The sequence below is a fragment of the Peromyscus leucopus genome, chromosome 2 (genome assembly GCF_004664715.2).
Source record: "Peromyscus leucopus breed LL Stock chromosome 2, UCI_PerLeu_2.1, whole genome shotgun sequence".
Lineage (NCBI taxonomy): Eukaryota > Metazoa > Chordata > Mammalia > Rodentia > Cricetidae > Peromyscus > Peromyscus leucopus.
The window spans coordinates 136656615-136677999 of record NC_051064.1 but is presented as its reverse complement, the minus strand read 5'-3'; the positions used below and the strand labels follow the sequence as shown (position 1 = coordinate 136677999).

At 52.7% G+C, this 21385-nt stretch overlaps 1 protein-coding gene across 3 annotated transcripts in view; it reads right to left on the bottom strand.

The window, feature by feature from the left end:
- The window catches only part of Myom3 (myomesin 3), a 55286-nt gene extending 40164 nt beyond the window's left edge, over positions 1-15122 (bottom strand). For 2 of the 3 annotated variants that reach the window (XR_005090934.1, XM_037203071.1), the window contains exons 1-9: positions 14983-15122; positions 11975-12150; positions 11128-11208; positions 9729-9888; positions 8932-9089; positions 3447-3542; positions 2586-2674; positions 634-678; positions 181-321 (exon numbers count right to left, since the gene is read on the bottom strand). Coding sequence is in view for 2 of the 3 variants with exons in the window: in XM_037203071.1 (XP_037058966.1) it covers positions 181-321; positions 634-678; positions 2586-2674; positions 3447-3542; positions 8932-9089; positions 9729-9888; positions 11128-11208; positions 11975-12135 (931 nt within the window). In the remaining variant the exon portion in view is untranslated. The remainder of the gene's footprint in view (positions 1-180; positions 322-633; positions 679-2585; positions 2675-3446; positions 3543-8931; positions 9090-9728; positions 9889-11127; positions 11209-11974; positions 12151-14982) is intronic. The other variant, XM_028875247.2, reaches the window with a different exon arrangement.
- Positions 15123-21385: the final 6263 nt, after the last annotated feature.

Below are 21385 nucleotides of genomic sequence, written 5' to 3'. Positions count from 1 at the left end.
AAGCTGCTATTGTCAGGGTGCTGTATCTCGGCACTAGGAAAAGAAGCAGAGACAACTTGTGACTCCACCTGGTTGTGCCCATCACTCCTCTGGCGCTGCCTGGGGAAGGGGCATGGCTGACTGGGTGTTGTCCCTGGTTGGGAGGGAGTGGGGCTCTGCATTGGAAGGCCAAGGTCTCACCGTCTCTGAACCACTGGATCCTCTGCTCAGCTTCTAACACATCGTCCGAGAACAAACAGGTCAGGGAGAAGGGCTCTTTCTCTCGGGCAAAGATTGGCTTCAACACCGATGTAAACTCCACGCTGGGGCCGAACATAGATCCTGGGTGGGGACAGAAACATGAGATCAAAGTCCTTTTGAACACCAGCCTGTCCCAGGGACTAAATGGGAGCAAGGACTCTTCTGGGCTGTCCTCTTTCCTCTAGGTCAAGATTCACAGTTCTCAAAGGGGTATCAGCAGGGAAAGACATCGTGGGGTGGGAGGAGGGAACCCCGTAAGTGGGCATGTCAGTAGGAATCTGTGCCTGTGACAGACAGCCTTCCGTGGACAGCCTTTGCAGGCAATAGTGACTATTCTGAGCAGGAAGGATCCCAGACACCCTGTGCACTCCCCCCACCCCCCAGCTCACTTACGTTTAAAGATCTCGGAATCAAAGCCAGCATCCTTTCCCAGGTAAGCTGCAAAAATAAGGCAAACATGGCTAGAGAGGACTCAGATCCCACAGTCCTATACATTTGGGGACATGGCCTTGGGTGTGGGTTTGAGTCCTGACATGTCAGTGACCCCTGCAGCACCCCTGGGGAAAAATCATTATGTTCCTGTGCCTCAGTTTCTTTACCAGTAAAATGGGAGCTGTGAGTGCTCCTTGAAGATGTGGGTTGTGGACAAACTGGCCCCAGTCAGTGCCCTGTACACAGTAGGTGCTTCATAAATGCTGGTTTTCCTCCTCTGTCTGGAGTTCCTGACAGGATTGTACACTGTCCTCAAAGGGGACAATCCTGGCCAGAGACTCTGGGCTTTCTGGGGGGTATCGTCACAGAGACTGGAAGTTCAGAGTAAAATAGACATGGCACCCCCCACCCCAGCCAGCCAAGAGCTATCCTCACAGATGGAGAAACCGAGGCAGAGTCACCCAGCTAACCCCAGCAGCCTGAGCCATGATGTGACCCTGGTCCCAGGGTTAGGTCCAGAAAGGGTAGGGGGAGGTTCCAGGTGGCACACAGAGCTGGTGGGAGATTCAGTATTAGACCCTTGGGTCTTGTCTCCCAGCACAGGAACATGCGTAGAGACAGTACCCCCTTGTTACCATGGAGATGACATAGAGGGCAGCAATAGTATCTGTGAGCTGATGCCCCGGGCGGGGATCCTTGAATTGCTGGCCTTGATGGAGGGAGGGAGGGAGAGAGGGTTGGCCAGAGAGACAGTGTATGGCCAGTGTGTGACCTTGGGCTTCACTCTGGGCACAGGCTAGGGGGCAGCTCAGATGTCTACATAGAGGAGCAGGATTGGTGACGGGGACAGCTGCCTCCCGAGAGCTATCTCAGGAATGTCCAGAGCAGAGGATTGCGCAGGACAGTTTAACAAGGATGGAGACAAGCAAGGAGGGCAGGGCTGGACAGCTGCCCTGCTTGGATGGGGGACAGAGAGAGAGAAAGAGACACAGAGACAGAGACAGAGAGACACACAGCGAGAATACACCAACCGCGGGCCTCTCACTCCAGAGCCCTGAAAGCCAGGTGTGGCATTCACAGAGGGACGGAGGACAACATCCTCTCCCAGGAGCAGTATGGCAGTCTGAGGCAGAAGCAGGATCCTGGCTAGCTGGGGCAGAGGCAGGGTGGGAAGCCAGGTCTGGCTGATGCCTGGGTGTCTGACCTGCTGTGAGCTGCGCTGTTTGAATATTCATGGGGCAACATCTAGGAGGGGACGAGACCAACAGGAAAATGCACACGAGAAAGCCAAGAACATCAGTGGGCCAGGCCGTCGGGAGGCTTAGACATCCTCTGCGCTCCTGGACCACCCTCTTGGAGGCTCTCATCTGGGTCAGGCTCCAACATGTTCATGGAGATGGGCAGACAAGGTCACCTGGAACAGTCGACTAGGTTCTCCACGGAGGGCTGTCAAGGGGCGTTGGGGCCTGAACCCAGTCTGTTTTGTCCTCCACATGGAGGGCAGTCCTCCTTTTCTAGTCTGACTACCTACTTTGTCCACACAAAATCTAGTGACTTAGCCATGCCTGTTATGACCCTGTAGACAGAGCTAAGTTCAAGGCCGGCACAGGATAGAGAGAGTGTATACCCTCGATGCATAATGAGTGCTGGGGGAAGTTAGCACCTTCCTTCTCCTCCTGGTGGCTCTTCACATCAATTTCCAGGGACAGGGGTTCCTGTTTTGTCACGCTTATGCCATCAACTTACCTAGCTGTCCTTGCTAGTCTGAGAGAGGAGGCTCTCTCAGTCCAAAGGTCCCCAGGATTCCCAATCTCAGCCACCATGACCCTTTCTTCATGTGTGACTGTAGGTCCATGACCATCTGCTGGTTTGGAGCTTTCAGGACCCGACCTGCTGAGGATGTGTGGACTTACAGCGGATGAGGACTTTGGCGAAGGAAGAGGCCTGGCCATAGGCATTCTTCACCAGCACAGTATAGGTGGCTGAGTCTTCAACCGTACATCTGAAAAGGAGGGAGGGAGAATCTGGTAGGAGCACACGCCGCTCTGCAGATGGGAAAGGCTGGGTGAGAAGGAAGCCTGGTGGGAAGACTCTGGGCTGTGCGTCTTTGGGCTGATCACTGGGTCTCTCTGAAAAACTAGGGCTATCTCATCAGCCTAAACCAGCCCAAGGGCTTTGAAAATATCGTGTTCCATACTGCATTCATTACTGACTGTAGAAGATCAGAAAGGTGAAGCGATTCTCCCAGAATCCCACAGCAACTGAAACTCAATGCAGCTAGCTGTCTGTGCCTCTTTCCAGGTACCACCTCCTGCCCTATTGACATCTCCAAGTCAAAAACCAGGAGCAGGGTTGCCTCCTTTCACACAGGCCAGTAGACTTGCTGAGGACTAGTGCCAGTCCATGCCAGAGCCAGGCACAATGCCCAGATCTTCTGTTTCAGGCCTGGGTCTCATCACCAGCCAGATCAACCCTGTGTGTGCCCAAAAAAGCAGGACTGGTTCCTGTCCAAGGTACCTTGATGACAGAGTAGGAGTGGGATGTGTCCATCTGGCCCAATCAGCAAGCCAAGCGTCCCTTGGTGTCCCTCTGTTCCCTGGCACTTGGGGCAAGATCTCTCTTGCTTCAAAGACCAGTCTTACTATACCCCTAAGGTTTCCCCTGGTCTTACAAGCCTTCTGAGGATGACTAAACCCGGGCACCAGGGTCCAGCTTTGGTCTCAGCAGTGTTGGGACCGGAGTCATGGAAGGGCCATGTTGGGTCTGTGGTTTACCTCCTGATCTCCAGGGTCAGGAGTCCGTAGTTGTTGGTCATTCGGTACTTGCCGGCTGGAAAGAGGCGGGGGTCAATCCGGATGTCATTCTTATACCTGTCGAGACAGAGTAGCTGCCGTGAGCAGGAAGAATGCCAAGTTTCTTGGGCCTGGATTCCAGCCTCCGTCATGGGCGGCTCACCGGCTGGCAACACCCAGGGGACTTTCACTGCCAGCCTCGGTGTCCTCACCTGGGGAGTGGGAGTGCACAGGGCTGGCCCTGCACACAGGGCTGACAATGCAGAACTGCTGTGATCCTGAGGTGGGGGTATCACTTCCTCGGCCCTGCTCACTGTTCAGAGATCCACCCCAGTCTGGGGTTGCTACCAGAGGCACTTCCAGGGCACACCAAGGACTAAGCCTTGTGTTTTTGCTCCTCTTTGGGGGGACTGTACCAACAAAAGCCCCACAACCCCTCTCTATAACTCCCCATGGCAGAGATTATAATTACTGTCGTTTATTTATTAAAGCTTTGAAATTGGGTCTCAGGTAGCCTGGGCTAGCCTTGATTTGGAAATGTAGCCAAGGATGACTATGAGTTGCTAATCCTCCTGCCTCCATCTCTCAAGCGCTAGGATCACGAGTGGACAGCCACCAAGCCTAGTTGCTGCTGCGTGTCTTCCTCTTCTCCCTTCCTCCCTCCTCCTCCATCTCCCTCTTCCTCCTCTCTCTCTCCTCTTCCCCCTTCCTCCCTCCTCCTCCACCTCCTCCTCTCCTCTTCCCCACCTCCTCCATCTTCTTCGGAGACAGGGTCTCACTATGTAGCTCACATGAGCCTTGAATTTGAGATCTTCAGGGCTCAGCTTTCTGAGTGTTGGGATTACAGGTGTACACCTCCACATCTGGCTTTCTGTTCTTAATTTTAGCTCTCTATTGAATCACCCAAGAAACCTTCAAGATCTCCACAGAGAGCTGGGGTGCAGGCTCAGCGTGGAACGTTTGCCTTCCACACATGAGGCCCAGGTTTGTCTCAGCAGCCCAGGAGGCTCTTCACTATGTATGGTGTTTGACACGCGCTTTGTAGGGTCTGCGTCAGAGACCACCCATTGCTCCTTCATATTAGTCCTAAAGAAACAGGATTTACCTTGGCGCCTCCCAACATACTGCCTGTCTCCTTGCCCTTCCCTCTGGGAGGTGTGGTCATATGACAATGGTCAACAGCAAATGAGGACAGGTGCCACATAGCTGCTGACAACACACTTTGCATCACTGTGACCTCCTCTGTGTCCTATGGCTGGAAGAAGGCTGGGACACTGTGGGCAGAACTGCCGGTGGCCGGTGCTGTGTTCAGACACCAGAAAAAAACGAATTCCTACCTTATTTAAGCTGCTGGAAGATAAAGTAATTCCATGCTCAGGAGGCAGGCTGTGTCCCAGATAAAATTAGGACTTCTGGTGTAGGACCTGGATGCCAGTGTGGAGTGTTTGTGTGTGTGTATGTGTGTGTGTATTTGTAGTCCTGCTGGGGACTCATACATGCTAGGCAAGTGCTAAACTCTGAGCACACCCCCAGTATTGTTGTTGTAGTGGTGGTGGTGGTGGTGGTGGTGGTGTGTGTGTGTCAGGGGTGAATGCAGACACGCCTCTTCCTGCTCCAGTGCTGGCAGTTAAGGTTGAAGAGGAGGGCATCTTGTTGCAGACAGAGGGCGCCCCAGGCTGAGGACAAGCCTTCCTTGGACCCGGCCTGTCTGTCCTGGGTGCTCTGTTTATCTCCATGGTCACAGAACAGAGGCACACCCACCCTGTCCCCAGGCTGTATGCATTTCAGAAAGGGGCCCAGCTAAATCCCCTGTGGGGAGGGCAGTGCCTAATCTGGGCACACACCAGCTCTGAGGGCCAGGCCCCTAGCCCACACCTGTCAGGAACATTCCAGACACCTCAGCCTGTCCAGCCTTCCTCTCAAGACGCAGCAGCTGTAGCTCAGGGCGTGGCCTGCACCGAAAGGGCCCTCGGCCTCATCCTGCACTTCCAGCTAGGGGCCTCACGAGAGAAACTTTTACTATTTGCCTAAATCTCATGGTTCTTGGGGACAGTGTCTGACTGGGTAGCCCAGGCCAGTCTCAGATTTGTGACCTTCCTACCTCAGTCAGCCTCCTGAAAACAGGGATCATAGACCTGTGTTTCTGCGCTTAGCCTTCCCAGTGTATTTTGATGCTAGATTTTATTGATTGATTGATTGACTTTGAGACAGGGTCTCACTACGTATCTCTGGCTGTCCTGGAACCACAACCCAGCTCTTTTTTTTTTTTTAATTTTTTTTTTTAATTAAAAATAATTATGTGCAGGAGGTGTGGGGGGAATTGTGCATTCGAACCCGTAGAAACCAGAGACTTTGGCTTCATTGAGCTGGAGTTATAGGCAGTTGTGAGTTACCAGCATGGGTGCTGGGAATTGAACTCTGGACCTTTGGAAGAACAGTACTCATTCTTAACTGTTAAGCCATCTCTGCAGCCCTAGATTTTATTTTTGAGGGTCCTTTGAAAGATCTATTTTAGGTGACTTTAGTGAGATTCAAGGTTTATTTCTGTGGGCTAACCATGGCCAGAGTGGGCCTCCCTTGACCTGATCAACCTGGCCGAGGGCCCTAGCTGCCTGGAGTTTGTGGGCATTTTCCTTGTCTCTCCCTTACAGTGTCTCTGACATTGAAGATCTTCCATGTACCTGGGCTGGTCAGTCATACAACTTGTCTGGCTCCAGCCTGCTTTCCAGCTGTTGCTGAGCAACACCAGCTCCAGCACCCTCAGCAACACCAGCTCCAGTACCCTCAGCAACACCAGCTCCAGTACCCTCAGCAACACCAGCTCCAGCACCCTCAGTGACACCAGCTCCAGTATCCTCAGTGAGCAACACCAGCTCCAGCACCCTCAGCAACACCAGCTCCAGTACCCTCAGCAACACCAGCTCCAGCACCCTCAGTGAGCAACACCAGCTCCAGCACCCTCCGCAACACCAGCTCCAGCACCCTCAGTGACACCAGCTCCAGCACCCTCAGTGAGCAACACCAGCTCCAGCACCCTCAGTGAGCAACACCAGCTCCAGCACCCTCAGTGAGCAACACCAGCTCCAGCACCCTCAGTGAGCAACACCAGCTCCAGCACCCTCAGTGAGCAACACCAGCTCCAACACCCTCAATGATCAACACCAGCTCCAGCACCCTCAATGATCAACACCAGCTCCAGCACCCTCAATGAGCAACACCAGCTCCAGCACCCTCAGTGAGCAACACCAGCTCCAGCACCCTCAGCAACACCAGCTCCAGCACCCTCAGCAACACCAGCTCCAGCACCCTCAGTGAGCAACACCAGCTCCAGTACCTTCAGTGAGCAACACCAGCTCCAGCACCCTCAGTGAGCAACACCAGCTCCAGCACCTCAGTGAGCAACACCAGCTCCAGTACCCTCAGCAACACCAGCTCCAGCACCCTCAGCAACACCAGCTCCAGCACCCTCAGCAACACCAGCTCCAGTACCCTCAGGGACACCAGCTCCAGTTTGTGTAACCCAGGGCTCAGTGTGTTTGCCTCCCTAGGGTAAGGCTGTGTGCTTGAGTCTTCCCAGTGCTTCTGCAGCTAGGAAATGTTCAATAGTTGCTGAATGAATGGACTCTCTTGACAAGCCTGGATCTTGAGCAGGGATATTACCCTTAGAGACCAGTCACATGGTTCTGCTCTGGGATCACAGAGCCAGGGGCCCCTGGGGCCACCAGAGTCAGTGGGGCTGGACAGCCTGGCCTTGGCTTCTCCCTTTTCAGGAATGCTTGTGGGGCTGGCCTTGTTGGCTGGAGCAGAAACCAATCCCCCTCCTAGAGGCTCCCATGGAATGCCTTAGATGTGGGCTTAAGAGCCAAGATGGGCGGGGCTTGGCTGCAGATGGACAGCTGGGGCTCTGAACCCCCACTCAGCCCAGGTCTGAGTTGGAAGCAGACCTCCCACTGCGGCCAGCCACTTGCACATAGGACTGCCTTCGTCTCCACAGCACCTCGGTCTCAATGCCCGGCACACTGCCCCGTGCTTGGCTTTGAAAGTGTGCCAGCTGGAACTGGCCAGCCTGGAGGCCAGCTCCCTGGAGATATCACTCTTGGTTGTGATATCTCCTGCCTGCATGCTTCCCATCCTCAACTCCTCAGCACTGTGCGCTTTAAGTTAAAAAAAAAAAAGAGTTTACCTATTGGTCTCTTGCTCTGTGGCTCCTGGAAGGATTCCCGCATTTGAATCCTGGTCCACTTTGGTTATGTGACCTTAGATAAGGCTCAAACGGGACATGAGTTCTGGGTCTGTATAAAGCGGGTCCCAGCAAGATGCTACCTTTTTCTTCTGTTTTTGGACCATGGGCTTTTCACCATCTAGCTCTCATGCCACATCTTCCTGAGAAGCCTTCCTGGACACTTCAGTCCTGGACAGCCATTACCTTCCCTCCCCATCCCCTTTGATCTGAGCAGGACCATGAATATACTTCTCTGTGGCCAGTCCTCCCTGGGCTGAGCGTTCCTTGATGGTGAGACCCTGACAGGGCCTGGGAAGGCTATGCTGATGGTAAATATTGTTGAAGCCCCCTCCTTATCTGCTAGCATGCCTGGCAATTGGCCTAAGACCCTGTGAACAGGGACTGGATCCACTCTGTGGACAGCGTGACTCCTTCTAGGAAGTGGCCACTATCATCCCATCTCCACCACCTTGCTCAGGGGAACCCTCACAGCCATGAGGCTTCTGGAGTTCTGGTATGCTTCTGGAAATGTCTCCTGCTTTCCTAGCTCTTTCCATTTTTCTTTCTTTTAAAGACAAGATCCTCCTGCCTCAGCCTCCTGAGTGCTGGGATTGCAGGCATGCGCAACCATGCCTGGCACTTTCCCAGCTCTTGTTAAGGTCTGAGGACTTCCTCTGTGGGACATTAAACCCTTAGCCATGCATCAGCTGGATAAGGGATTGTCAGCCCATTGTATGAGCAGGAGGTGAAGGCAAACCAGGAGGATCCGGGAAGGTGACATCATACACCTGAGGCCACACTCTGACTCAGCGGAGGGAATGGTAGGCCTGACTTTAGGCTCACACTCTAGATCTGAGCCTGCTCTCCCAGCAGGGTCCTGCCCTCCCACCTCTCCTCGCTAGCTCTCCATCCTCCCAGACAGTCTCCAGTGCTGAAGATGCTCAGCTCAGCTCAGCTTCCTTTTCACACCACCAGAATCATATTTTTACAAGGGCTGGCTCTCCAGGGGGCCAGTCTTCCAGGCCCAGGCTGGCTGGAAGGTGACTAAGAATAACCAAGGCCTGAGGTGGCCTGAGGCTCCCAGGCAGCTGTCGTTGCTCTGTGTGTAGGGTGGGCAGAGCTCAGAGTCTGTGGGCTGTGGCCTTGCTGAGACAGAGGAAGCTTGGGTGAAGATGGAGGACCACAAAGACCTCCAAGAGAGATGGGCGCAGAGTGAACACTCGGTCTCCAGCCCCAGGAGCTTACCAGGTAACCTGGAATGGAGGCGAGCCCTGGACAGTGCAGGTCAGCAGTACAGTGGTGTGCTCCCAGACGGCATGCGAGCGAAGCGGGATCCAGAACCAGGGGCCGCGGCCAGAGCACAGCTCAATCAGCTCCTTGGCCTCGTGGACCTTCTCCTCTGTCTGGAGGTGAAGGGGTGTGTGACTCCTAGGGGTCAGGGATGGGTTTCCCACAATGTTGCCACCCCCCAGCCCCAGCATTCAGACTGGCTGAGCCCTCATCCACTCCACCTTGAGGCAGTGTTGCTCAGTGGGCAGGAAATGTGCTGTAGGACCAGCTATGGGATCATAGGCAGAGCCTCATTCTCCTTGCCTGTAAAATGAGGATGATGAGGATATCTACTTGCTCACCCCCTCCCTTGGGGTTGTAATGGGGAGTAAGTGAGTCAATCCATGAAAAACACCGTATGTTATGTAAAGAAGCTGCCTGAAGTCTGACCTGGACAGTGGGTAGGGAAGGGACATCGGACCCTGGACAATTGAGAAGGTCGTATAGACACTGAGAAGTCACTCCACAAATCTAAGCTCATTTAATTTCTACCTCAGCACAGAGCTGTTACAGCCACACCCGAGTCACAGGCGGGAAACTGAGGCTCAAGAACAGCCTGACCCTTTCCCAGGTTACTCAGCCAAGCATAGGGGTACTGAGATTGGAACCCAGGACCTGAGTCCTTTCCTTTGAGAAGGGGGTGAGAGTGAGGATAGGGCTTGTGGTGGGTGTTAGATCCAAGGCTGGCGGGAAGGGGGACCCCAGTGCCTCACCCGTTGACGCAGGACTTTCCAGTCACGTCTCTGGCGCAGCAGCCTCTGGGTCCGGAGGAAGGCCATCTCTATCCGCTCCAAGTCATTGCCAAAGCCCACGCGCCTCTGTCCACGCTCCTCCAGCTCTACTGTGGTGGTCTGGCACCTCAGCTTAGCTTCCCTGCAGGGTCAGAACTCAGACAGGGCCCATGGAGGCTGGAGCAGTCGTACCCCCACCCTCACATGCTAGTGGTCCTTGGGAGTATGCTTTAGGACCAAGCACAGCCTTGCATCCTCTTCTGCCTGCAGACATCTTGGAAGGGGACTGGGGGGTTCAGCTCAGTTGGTAGAGTGCTTGCCTCAAATGCACAGAGCCTTGGGTTTGGTCTACAGAACCACATAAACCAGATGTGGTAGTACATGCTTACAGTCCCGGAACTCAGGACCAAAAGTTCAAGACCACTGTTGGCTACATAGTAAGTTTGAGCCAGCCTAGGCTACATAAAACCTTGCCTCAAAAAAGTGTGTATGTAAATGTGTATATATGTGGGGGACCTGCTAACCAACAGAACTTAATAAGCATGTGAATGGAGTGTGTGAGGGCTGCTCAATAAACATTGGCTGATTTATTATTATTATTATTATTATTATTATTATTATTATTATTGACAGGGTTTCTCTGTGTGGCCCTTGGCTGTCTTGGAACTTGTTTGGTAGACCAGGCTGGCCTCAAACTCACAGAGATCTTCCTGCCTCTGCCTCCGGAGTGCTGGGGTTAAAGATGTGTATCATCACGCCTGGCTTCCTTGACTGATTTTTGCTGTGTCCAGGTGGATAAGTGTTCCCCTCCCCATTTCATAGGGCAGGAAACTGAGGTCTAGTGATTGACTTAAGGACAGCAGGACTGTGTCCCAGACCTCTAAGCTCAGGGCCCTTTCCAAAGCTGTGGTACCTCTGGAGAGGCATTCAGGGACCTTCCGTTCCTTGTGTGAGACTTGCAATTGTTACCAGCTCTGTAATCCATGGCCGATCCCTCTCTTTGGGTAATGAGGATAGCTGCTAGGAGACAGTCCTTTCCTGCTGCGGGGACTCTTCCTGTGTGTGTGTGTGAGTGTGAGTGTGAGTGTGTGTGTGTGTGTGTGTGTGTGTGAGTGTGTGTGCGTGTGAGTGTGAGCGTGTGAGCGTGTGCGTGTGTGTGAGTGTGTGTGTGTGTGTGTGTGTGTGTGTGTGTGTGTGTGTGAAGCTGGGTGTGGAGAAAGTGGCTGGTTTGCACCCTGCCCAGCCCTTTTCCTCCAAAAGGGACTTCGGACAGGTCCACTGCGTATCAGTGGGAGCCCAGTGGGGAGGTGGGGGACAGGGGACAGGAACCAGGGTCAAGACAGCCAGCCCTTCCTCATCCAGGGACAGTCATGTGACTTACCAGGACAACTCTGAGGAGGCTGTCAGGGCCAGGGCAGCAGCCAGGGCATAGTCTTCGGAGCTGAACTGCTGTTCCTCCTCACTGCCAGGAGAAAGGGAGGTCACTGCTCTTGGGGGACTCCCTGGGGTTCCTGAGACCATGGCTATTCATTAGGGTACCAGCAGGCACCCCCTGAGCTCCCTTCTCATATTGAATCTCCCTCTTCATGCTGGGGTCTCAGAGAGCAGGGGTGTCTGCCCACCCCAGATGGGCTCCGGAGGACACGCTGTGCCTCCTGTTAGGGTCTGGATCTGAGGATCCACTAAAGGACTTGTGTTGAAATCGCAGTCCTCAGCTGGCAGATCTACTCATTGAGAAGTGACTGGACCACAGGGCTGTGTGCTCGTCAGTCAATGGATCCCCTGACAGGTTCAGTTCGAGGGTTTTATTGGGAGCAGAAGAAATATCCAGAGGTGAACCTTGGTTGGAGGAAGTAGGTCTTGGGGGCTTTGTCATGTCCCAGGCTCCTCCCTCCTTTCCTTGTTCCTCACTACACTGTCCCGTTTGCTCTGCCTCACCTCAGGCTCAAAGCAGTGGAGTCAAGACTGGAATGCAACCCATAAATGGCTAGCCCCCCTAAAAAAAACCCAAAACAAACTCCCACTCTTAATGTGTTTTTCTCGGTGCTTTGACATGTGACAAAAAGTCGCAACACACTCCCCCCATCAGCCCGTGTCTCCTCTCAGACAGGCTCTACAGACAGCTGGGCTATGCTTCAAACTGGGGTCCTGGGGCGGGGAGGGACCAGGGATGGATGCTCCCACCCGCTGTGGGAGGTGCTCCCACCCGCTGCGGAGGGTGCTCCCACCTGCTGCGGTAAGTCCTCCTCTGCACGGAAGAGCCCATACGCAGGCTGTGCTGACGCTCTTCTTTCTGCTCCTCCTCCTGCCTGTGTTCCAGCCTGTGCACCTGCACAGCCTGGGAGGCTTGGGGCTCCCCGGCATTTTCGGGACCGTGGGGCAGAGTCATGACTGCGAATACAACCTGTCAAGGCCAAGGTGTACGGTCATCCCACCAGGCATCCTCTTTCCCCCGGAGCTGTGGTTCTCAACCTTCCTAACGCTGTGACCCTTCGATACAGTTCCTCACGTTGTGGTGACCCCCAACCATAAAGTTATTTCGTTACCACTTCATTACATTGTAACTATAATTTTGTTACTGTTACGAGTTGGAATATAAATATCTGTTATGTGACACTGTCCCCCAAAGGTGTTGCGACCCACAGTTTGAGAACCGCTGCTCTAGAGGAACATAGGAACTGAAGCCTGAGAAGGTGAGGGACCAAGGTGATCAAGGCAGGCACAGAGAGAGCCTGGCTTCTCTAATGTCCCACGTGCCTTGGCGGTGGGTGAGCAGAACCCCACTGAGGAGCAGAGTCCTAGCTGTCAGCCAGTCCTGTCCCATTCATCCCCTTCACTGGCTTTCTAGGTGATGAGTTGTAGTAGGACAGGCCCATAGGGTCAAGGAAATGGGCTCAGACCAGTTGCCTAAGCATGCACATAAGTACTCCTTAAGAGCCAACCTGGAGTCTGCCTGAGGGCCTAGCAACAGGAGCTGTCAGAGTCCCTCCCTGGTCACTGTCAGAGGTCCTAGTTGCTGACAGAGTTTCTGATTGTGCAGAGTCTGCCTGAGGACCTAGCAACACTCAATGTCAGAGTTCCTGATTGATGTCAGAGTTCCTGATGATGGCCAGCCAATGAGGGACAACCACACAGACTGGGCACTGGGAGGAGGCCTTCCCTGTTATTGAATAAATGAGTTCATTATTTTCTTTCAATGGACTCCCTGTGTCTGTGTCGTTGATGCCACGCCTTCTCACCCCCTCCCCCAAGGAAGCGGTTAGAATCCAAGCAACATCGAGTGACAGCATGATGCTGTCCGAGGCTGGGTCTAGGTCCCAGAATGGGCAGGTGTCTCATCTCCTTGAGTCCTACCCTGTGCCTTTGAACTACAGGTTTCCACATCCCAGCCACTCTTCTAAGACCAATCTGAAGGTACCATGTGAACTCATGATGCAGAGACTGTGGGTCAGTGGCTGGGTGCAATCCCATGACCTCGTTCTCCCTCCTGCTTCCAAGTGCATGCCCTTGGACTTTATAACTTGGCTTCTTCATCTGTAAAATGTACCCACCACACTCCTGAAAGCCTGGAGAAGTAAGTCCTACCCTAGTGTCAGGCATGGCCACCATCTTCCTTAGAAGCCTTGTAAAAGCGTAGCAGGCCTTCTAGAACTTTCTCTCCTTTACTCCTATTGGTGTTATAAATCTCTACCCTACAATTTGGTCCCGATTGAGAAAGTGCCCCATCTTACTGATTATTTAGAATCTGTGTGTAGGTCGGATGTGACTCGGTGGTGGGGCTCAGGCCGCTGGGGGTTAGTCAATGGACCTGTGCTTTTTCCACTTCACTAAGGTCTGGTTTCCTGTGCTGCCCACAGCTGTGACCATCAGCCAAGACAGTGTCTTGCTGTAGCCTGCAGCCATTAAGGGCTGCTCTAAAAGGTCTCCTGGCTCCTAAGTGTCTCAGCAGAGCCAAAGGATGTTTGCCCACTTAGGCTGGCTCTGGCATCTCCTGGATAGGAAAAATCTATACACCCAGAGAGCTAGCCAGACCTGCCCATCTCACACTTCTTCCTCAGCTACAAGGGTTGACCTGGGGAGCGAGGCTCCACTGATGTCTTGGGACACTGGCCACGACCCCAACAGCAAGGGTTCCTGTGCTCTGACGTCAGCACTGGCTCTCTCCTGATACTCTGCCCTGAGGAACACAGTGGCCCACTGGCACTCAGCCTCCAGACCCCCTCCTCTGCGGTGAGCCATGGATGCTTTTTAAAGCGCTGACTGAAGTGTGGGATTAAAGCAGGGAACAGGTTCGTGGCCTCCATTGCCCTTTGTGAGGAGCTCTATTGGCTGGGCTGGAGTGGATGTATCCTGCCCAGTGGGTCGGCACAGGCCGGGACGTGCAGTGGCTTCCTAGCTCCCGGGAGGGCTGTGATGATCTGGCCTGGTTAGTGGAGGCTGTTCCTTTCCCAGCAGAGCCCCACATCCCCATCCCCTGTGCCGGAGGAACCTGGTGGCCCTAGGATCTGGCACTGCAGGACTTCAGGGTTTGGGTTCGAACAACCAGGACTCAGCAGGCACGCTCCATGCCCTGTGGGACCTGTCAGCTCTGAGCTCCCTGACTGGCTGCCTCATGCAGCAAAGGCTCCAGTTCCAAGTGTCCCCCCAAGGGCCTTTCTTTTCTTTATTTTTAGCTTTACTATCAAGGAGGACTCGGACCGGAAGACTCACGACCCAGGGCTACAACAATGAAATGAGGCATAGAGTTCTGGGGTTCCCTGTTTTCACTTGGGGTGCTAACAAGCTCAAATCTCCCAAGCCCCTTTCCCAGTATATTTACATATATATATATACACACACACAATAAACACACACACACATACCCTATAGCACATACACACACACACACACACAAAATAGATACACACATCATATACACATATCCCCCATACTATACTATAGACACACACACCATAGTCACACAAATACTACCCCTCGCTACATGATACACACACACACACACACAGCATGAACACATACACACATTATAGACATACATGTAAACCTATGTATAGATTACCCCCCCACATCATATACTCATACACAAACCCACATACCATAGAGACACATACACCACAGACATGTACACTACACATACACTGTATACAACCCCCACATAGGCCTTCCCCTGTGGAAAGAGACTTGGGGTCTCTCTCAGCAGGGCTCTCTCAGACCCTGATCCCTGTATGTGACTCACGGAAACAGCAGTGTCCACACAAATGTCTCCAGGACAGGAAGAAGGTCCCTGGTCTCTTCCTGCCCTCGGCTCAGTGAGGACGGGTGAAGAATGTGATCTTGGAGCCCTGCACCGTCTTAAATATAGCAGCGCTGAGACAGTGTGATGACAATGGATGGGAAGTATGGTGAGGGTGGAGGCAGAGGGGAGGGCCGTGCCTTCCTGCCAGCGCTGCTGGGCAGCAGCAACAGGTGGGGTGGCCCCCACTACTCACGCTGCCCCTCCCCCACCTCTAGCCTTTCCACCCCACCCCATTCCCTGCCTAGAGCGAACAGTAACGCCTAGAGCTCCAGCCTGGGTTGGGGAAGGTGGACACGCTGCGTTCCCAGCTATAGTTTGCTCTCAATTCTCCTTCCAGCTGCAGGGTACCTTGGGGACGGCTTCCAGCTTCCCTGATCTGAATTCCTTCTTGAAAGGCAGAGACAGCGTGCCCGGGTACCGGGCTCCATGCAGATGTGTGACCCGAATGTGAAAACTCTGATTCCCTCGGCTAAGGCAGAGACGTGTGGCTTCTTCCGGTCCGTCATTCTAGCAGCTACTGGTCCTGCTCCTGGGTTGCCCACGGTTGTGTGTGGCGGGTGAGGCAGGCCCAGAAGAGGAGTTGGGGAGCCATGAGGGAGGGTCATGACCCTCCAGAGCGTGAGCAGGTCTGGGAAGAGTGTGCCAGCTTTAGGTTGGAGAACATGGCTTCTCTATGGGCCTCTTCACGGGACCACAGGCACCAGGGTTATGTCACGGGCTGCTCTTCCTAGAACTTGGGAGCCTGTTCCCTGGGGAGAGGGTGTGAGTGGCACTGAGCTCTTTGGTCCTAATCTTAATCTCCTGCTGCACTTGCAAAGCCCTCTGTGAGCTTCCCTGAGTCTGTCTCTTCCCCAGGCCGGGGGCATAGCAGCTCCCAGGGAGGATGCTGGAGTGCCTGGCTCCAACATCCTTTTCTTTAAACACTTTTTTTTCCTTTTTTTAAAAATGTATGTGTATGAGTGTTTTACTTACATGTATGGCTGGGCACCACATGTGTGCCTGCTAACTACAGAGGCCAGAAGAGGGCGTCAGCTCCCCTGGAACTGGAGAATACAGATGGTTGTAGCTGCCCTGTGGGTGCTGGGAATTGAACCCGGGTTCACTGGAGCCAGGCCTCTAACACTGAGAAATCATTTCAGCCTGACCCTTTTTTTTTTTTTTTTTTTTGGTTGTTCTGACACAAGGTTGTTACTATTCTGAGAGACGGTAAACCAGGCTAGTTTGCAGCTGGCAATCTTCCTGCCTCAGTCTCCAAGTGCTATGGTTTCAAGTATGTACCATTCTGCCTCCTCATCTCCTATTCTCCCATCTAGAAAGCTTCTTTGGGTCCACACACTTGCTGTGATGTCTAAGTGAGATGCACCTCTTCTCAGAAGAACACAGCCCTAAAATAGGCCCTGTTGTCCCTGCCCTCTGAGGCAGCCGGAAGTGACAACTCAGACACACGCCAGAGTCAGGGGCACCTCAGAGTGACTGTTCAGGATCCTGACCAGTCCCCTGGCTTTCTGGCTTAGCAAGTCACCTTTTTCTGGTTTATCTATATTCCAGGGGACAGTAATGGCTGCCCCATGGTCTGCCTGCAGGCCGTGGTGGTACAGACCTGTAATCTCAGCATTCAGGAGGCTGAGGCAGATGGACCCAGGCATCCAGACCCAGCCTGGGCTACACAGTGAGACCTTTCCAGTCTCCAACTGGAAAGGATCCCGGCAGAGTCCTCGGCTTCCCCCACAGCACCAGACATACCGTAGATGGCTGACAAATGAGGCCTCTACTGGCCTCTCCTGAACTCTGGGGACATTGAAGGTCTTGTCTCACCACTGCCCCATCCATCTGGACATGGGGTCCATTCCCCTGTCTCCCTCAGCCCATCATGCACGGTGATGCAGCCCCATATCACTTGGTCCTTTGTAAGTATAGTCAACCCTGAGACGGGAAACAGAGTGGCAGGAAGATGATTTCAGTTACACAGCTCTCGGCCTTGATGCTGGTCATAGGAACCTCTATTCACTAACGAGGGCGACCTGGCCTCTGAGGGGCCTTGACCTCCTTTCTGTGTTTTTAGTTCATTGTTAAATCTTGAGACAAGTCTCACTCTGTAGCTGAGGCTGGCCTCGAATCCATGAGTCTCCGGCCCTAGCACCTTGAGTGCTGGGATTACAAGCATGTGGCGTCATGCTCAGCCTTCAGCCTCCTTCCTGAGCCTCAGGTTCCTTAATTGTAGACTGGAAAAGGTTTTTAGATAGCATTCCTACATTCACTCTATCCCTAGCCCCAAGGAAATAATAATGCCTGGAGTACAGCCGGGCCCCCAACTTGTCTTTCAAAATGAATGGAAAGCGAGGTGCATGCCAATAATCATACCACTTTGGAGGTCAAGGCAGGAGGATCAGGAGTTCAAGACTAGCCTCAATTACATAGCAAATTTGAGGTCAACCTGGGCTACATGAGACCCTGTCTCAAAGCAAAGCTAATTAATTAATTAATAGAAAACAAAAAAAATGAGTGGATAAATACTGTCTCAGTCTATTTGACCTGGTATACACTAGGTCATTTAAAAAGGATAGAAATTTATTTCTCATAGTTCTGGAGGTATGAAAGTTCAAGGTCAAGTCTCATTTTCTGTGTGTCTTAGGTTGGGTTACTATTGCTGTGGTGGAACACCACAACCAAAAACAAGTTGGGGAGAAAAGTGTTTATTCGGCTTACACTTCCACATCATAGTCCACCACTGAAGGAAGTCAGGACAGGAACTCAAAACAGGGCAGGAACCTGGAGGCAGGTGCTGTTGCAGAGGCCATGGAGGGGTGCTGCTTACTGGCTTGCTCCTCATGGCTTGCTCAGCCTGCTTTCTTATAGAACCCAGGGCCACCAACTTAGCTGGGCCTTCCCTCATCAATCACTAATTAAGAAAATGCCTGACAGACTTGCCTACAGCCTGATCTCATGGAGGCATTTTCTTAATTGAGGCTCCCTCTGCTCAGATGACTTTAGCATGTGTCAAGTTGCCATAAAACCAGCCAGTGTAGCACGTCTCAATTCTTCTTGCTGTGTCTTCATGCGACAGAAGAGCTGAAGAGGTTAGGACTGCCCACCGACCCCTCAGCAGGACCTAATCAGGTTGTAACGTTCCCGGCTCTTGACCCAGCTGCAAAAGGGATAAGTGCCAGCCTGTGAGGGCTTCCGGAGATGCTTCAGTGGGTAAAGTGCTTGATGAGCACATGTGAGGACCCCAGCAGGGCATGGGCCTGTAATTCCGGCACTGGGAGGCAGACACAGGAGCCGCCTCGCTGACCGGCCAGTCCAGCCAATCATCGAGCTCCAGGTTCAATGAGAGCCTGTACGAAATTAAGGTAGGAAGTGATTGAAGAAGACACCGATGCTGACTTCTGGCCTTCTCACATTCGCATGTGCCACCCCCCCCCACATGTATACACACACACACACACACACACACACACACACACACACACACACACACACTTTTTTGGGGGTGGGGTGGGGGCACCAACATTCAGACCACAGCTATTGCAGAATAGCTACAAGACTAAATTGTGATCAAAACGCAAGAAATGCATTTTTGCTTGGCTCCGTATCTCCCATCTATTTCCGTCTTTCTCCTCTTTCTTTCTCCCTTTTATTTGTCCGTTATCTTCTTGGATTCATGACCAAGCCAAGGGTCACTGGAGCTCTGTCATCTCTGTCAACAACTCAGTCTACAACCATTTTTTGTTTGCTTGTTTGTTTTGTTTTCAGAGAGCAACTGTCCATGGCTGATGGGACCAACTTCTGGTTGCTGTGGAGAATTGCCTACCTAGATGCCTCCTTCCTCCTGGTCCATGGAGATTCTGGATCTACTCCAGTCTCCAGGGCGGGCTGAGTGTGTGGGCTGGGGCTTCAGAGCTCTGATTCTCAACGCAGCCAGGATCTGAAGCAAACAGGACCCTCTCTGGTCATGCCTGTCCCAGTGCACTGTCTGGAAGGTGGAGATCTGGAGGAAGAAGTGGTCACAGCCTCTTTGCTTGGGCTGACCCTGACTCAGTAGGAACACAGAAGGACCTGGCCTTTTAGAGACCTGCAGAAGTTTAGCCTTATTTCAGGACAGAAACCCAGGCAAGTCCTGTCTGTTCACAGAGCTGAGGGCTTGGAGGTTAAGGGTTTTAATCACCCCAGCCTTGCTGTCCTGTGATGGGCTGTTGAAAGGTTGTAAACTGAGGCTGCGGATGGAGACACTATTACTTTAATTTGCTTGAGGGGAAACCTCACAAGAGTTTGTTAAAAATATAAATTCTTGGGCCTGCAAGATGGTTCATTGAGGTCAAGGCTCTTGCCACGCCTGATGACCTGAGTTTGATCCTCAGAAACCACATGGTGGGAGGGGAGAACGGACTCCTGTGTGGCCTGAACACGAAAAATAAATAAAACATAACCCCACACACATTCTTTCTTCTTCTTCTTCTTCTTCTTCTTCTTCTTCTTCTTCTTCTTCTTCTTCTTCTCCTCCTCCTCCTCCTCCTCCTCCTCCTCCTCCTCCTCCTCCTCCTCCTTCTTCAAGACAGGGTTTCTCTGTGTAGCTTTGCGCCTTTCCTGGAACTCACTCGGTAGCCCAGGCTGGCCTCGAACTCACAGAGATCCGCCTGCCTCTGCCTCCCAGGTGCTAGAATTAAAGGCATGTGCCACCACCGCCCGGCCTAACACACACATTCTTAAGCCTGGCCTGGTACTGCACACCTGTAATCCCAGTTCTTGGGAGACACAGGCCATGAGTTCATGAGGGCTGTCATGGGTTCAAAGCCGGCCTGATTATGTAATGAAAGACAGGCCAGCTGGGGTTATATAGCAAGACTCTGTCCCAAATACTGATGACAAAACGTGTATTCTCTGTCACTCTGTCATCTGTCTGTGTCTGTCTGTCTGCCTGCCTGTCTCTCTCCCAGAGCAATGTTGGGAAGTTATATTTTCAACAAACTCCTGTTAAAATTCAAGCCTAAATGCCTCCCATAGGCCCAGGCGCCTGGATGCCAGGTCCCCATCTGATGGTGCTGTTTTGGGGGGTTATGGGACCGTGGGGGCATGGGATCTAGCTAGCATAAGTGGGTCTCTTAGAGGAGGCATATCTTCTTCCTCGCTGTCTTGAGCTCTGCACTTCCTGATTCAACAAGGCCTGGGCATCTGTCGTCACCTCACTCCCACCACGAGAGAAGGAGCTGCTGTTCCCTCCAGCACACACTCCCCGCCACGACAGAACATTTTTCAGAATCCGTGAGCCAAAAGAAATTTTTCCTCTTTCTCCTTTTTGAGACAAGGTTTCATGTAGACCAGGCTGGCCTCAAACCTACTACGTAGCTGAGGATGGCCTTGAACAACTTCTCTTCTTCCTCCTCCTCTTTTTGAGACAGTGTCTCACTATGTAGCCCAGGCTAGCCTTTAATTCATAGAGATCTGCTCACCTCTGCCTCCTGAGTGCTGGGATTAAAGGTGGGGGCCATCACACCCAATCAACATTGAACTTCTGATCCTCCTGCCTCTTCCCCTACATGCTGGGGTCACAGGTATATGCCACCATGCCCTGTTTATGGGTGCTAGGGGGTTTGTGAATGTTAAGTAAGCATGCTACCGACTGAGCCGAATCGCCAAGTTTTGTCGTTGTTGGCACAGTGTGTGTGTGTGTGTGTGTGTGTGAATGTGAGTGTGGTATGTGGTGAATGCACACATGTGGGTGAGTGTGTGAATGTGAGTGTGGTATGTGGTGAATGCACACATGTGGGTGAGTGTGTGAATGTGAGTGTGGTATGTGGTGAATGCACTCATGTGGGTGAGTGTGTGAATGTGAGTGTGGTATGTGGTGAATGCACACATGTGGGTGAGTGTGTGAATGTGAGTGTGGTATGTGGTGAATGCACACATGTGGGTGAGTATGTGAATGTGAGTGTGGTATGTGGTGAATGCACTCATGTGGGTGAGTGTGCCCTGCCCACATGTGTGCAGAACACAGAGGATGACATCAACCATCCTGCTCGGTCACTGGCTGTTTTCTCCCTTCAGATAGAGTCTGTCATTGAACCTGGAGCTGGGCTAGCGGCCGGCAAAGCCCCAGGGCTCCTCTTCTGCTTCCCTCTCCTGAAGCTGGGTTACCGGTCCACTCGTTTTTTTTTTTTCCCACGGGTGCTGGGGATTTGAACTCAGGCTCTCAGGATTGTGCAGCAAATGTTCTTACCTGCTGAGTTATCTAGGTCCCTACCTCTCAGTCCCAAGTTTTGAGAGGAGGAAAACTCACTTCTCTGAGCCACATTTTCCTCCCTGGAAAGGATGGGCACCACAGTGCATCACGGAATGAAGATGAGCA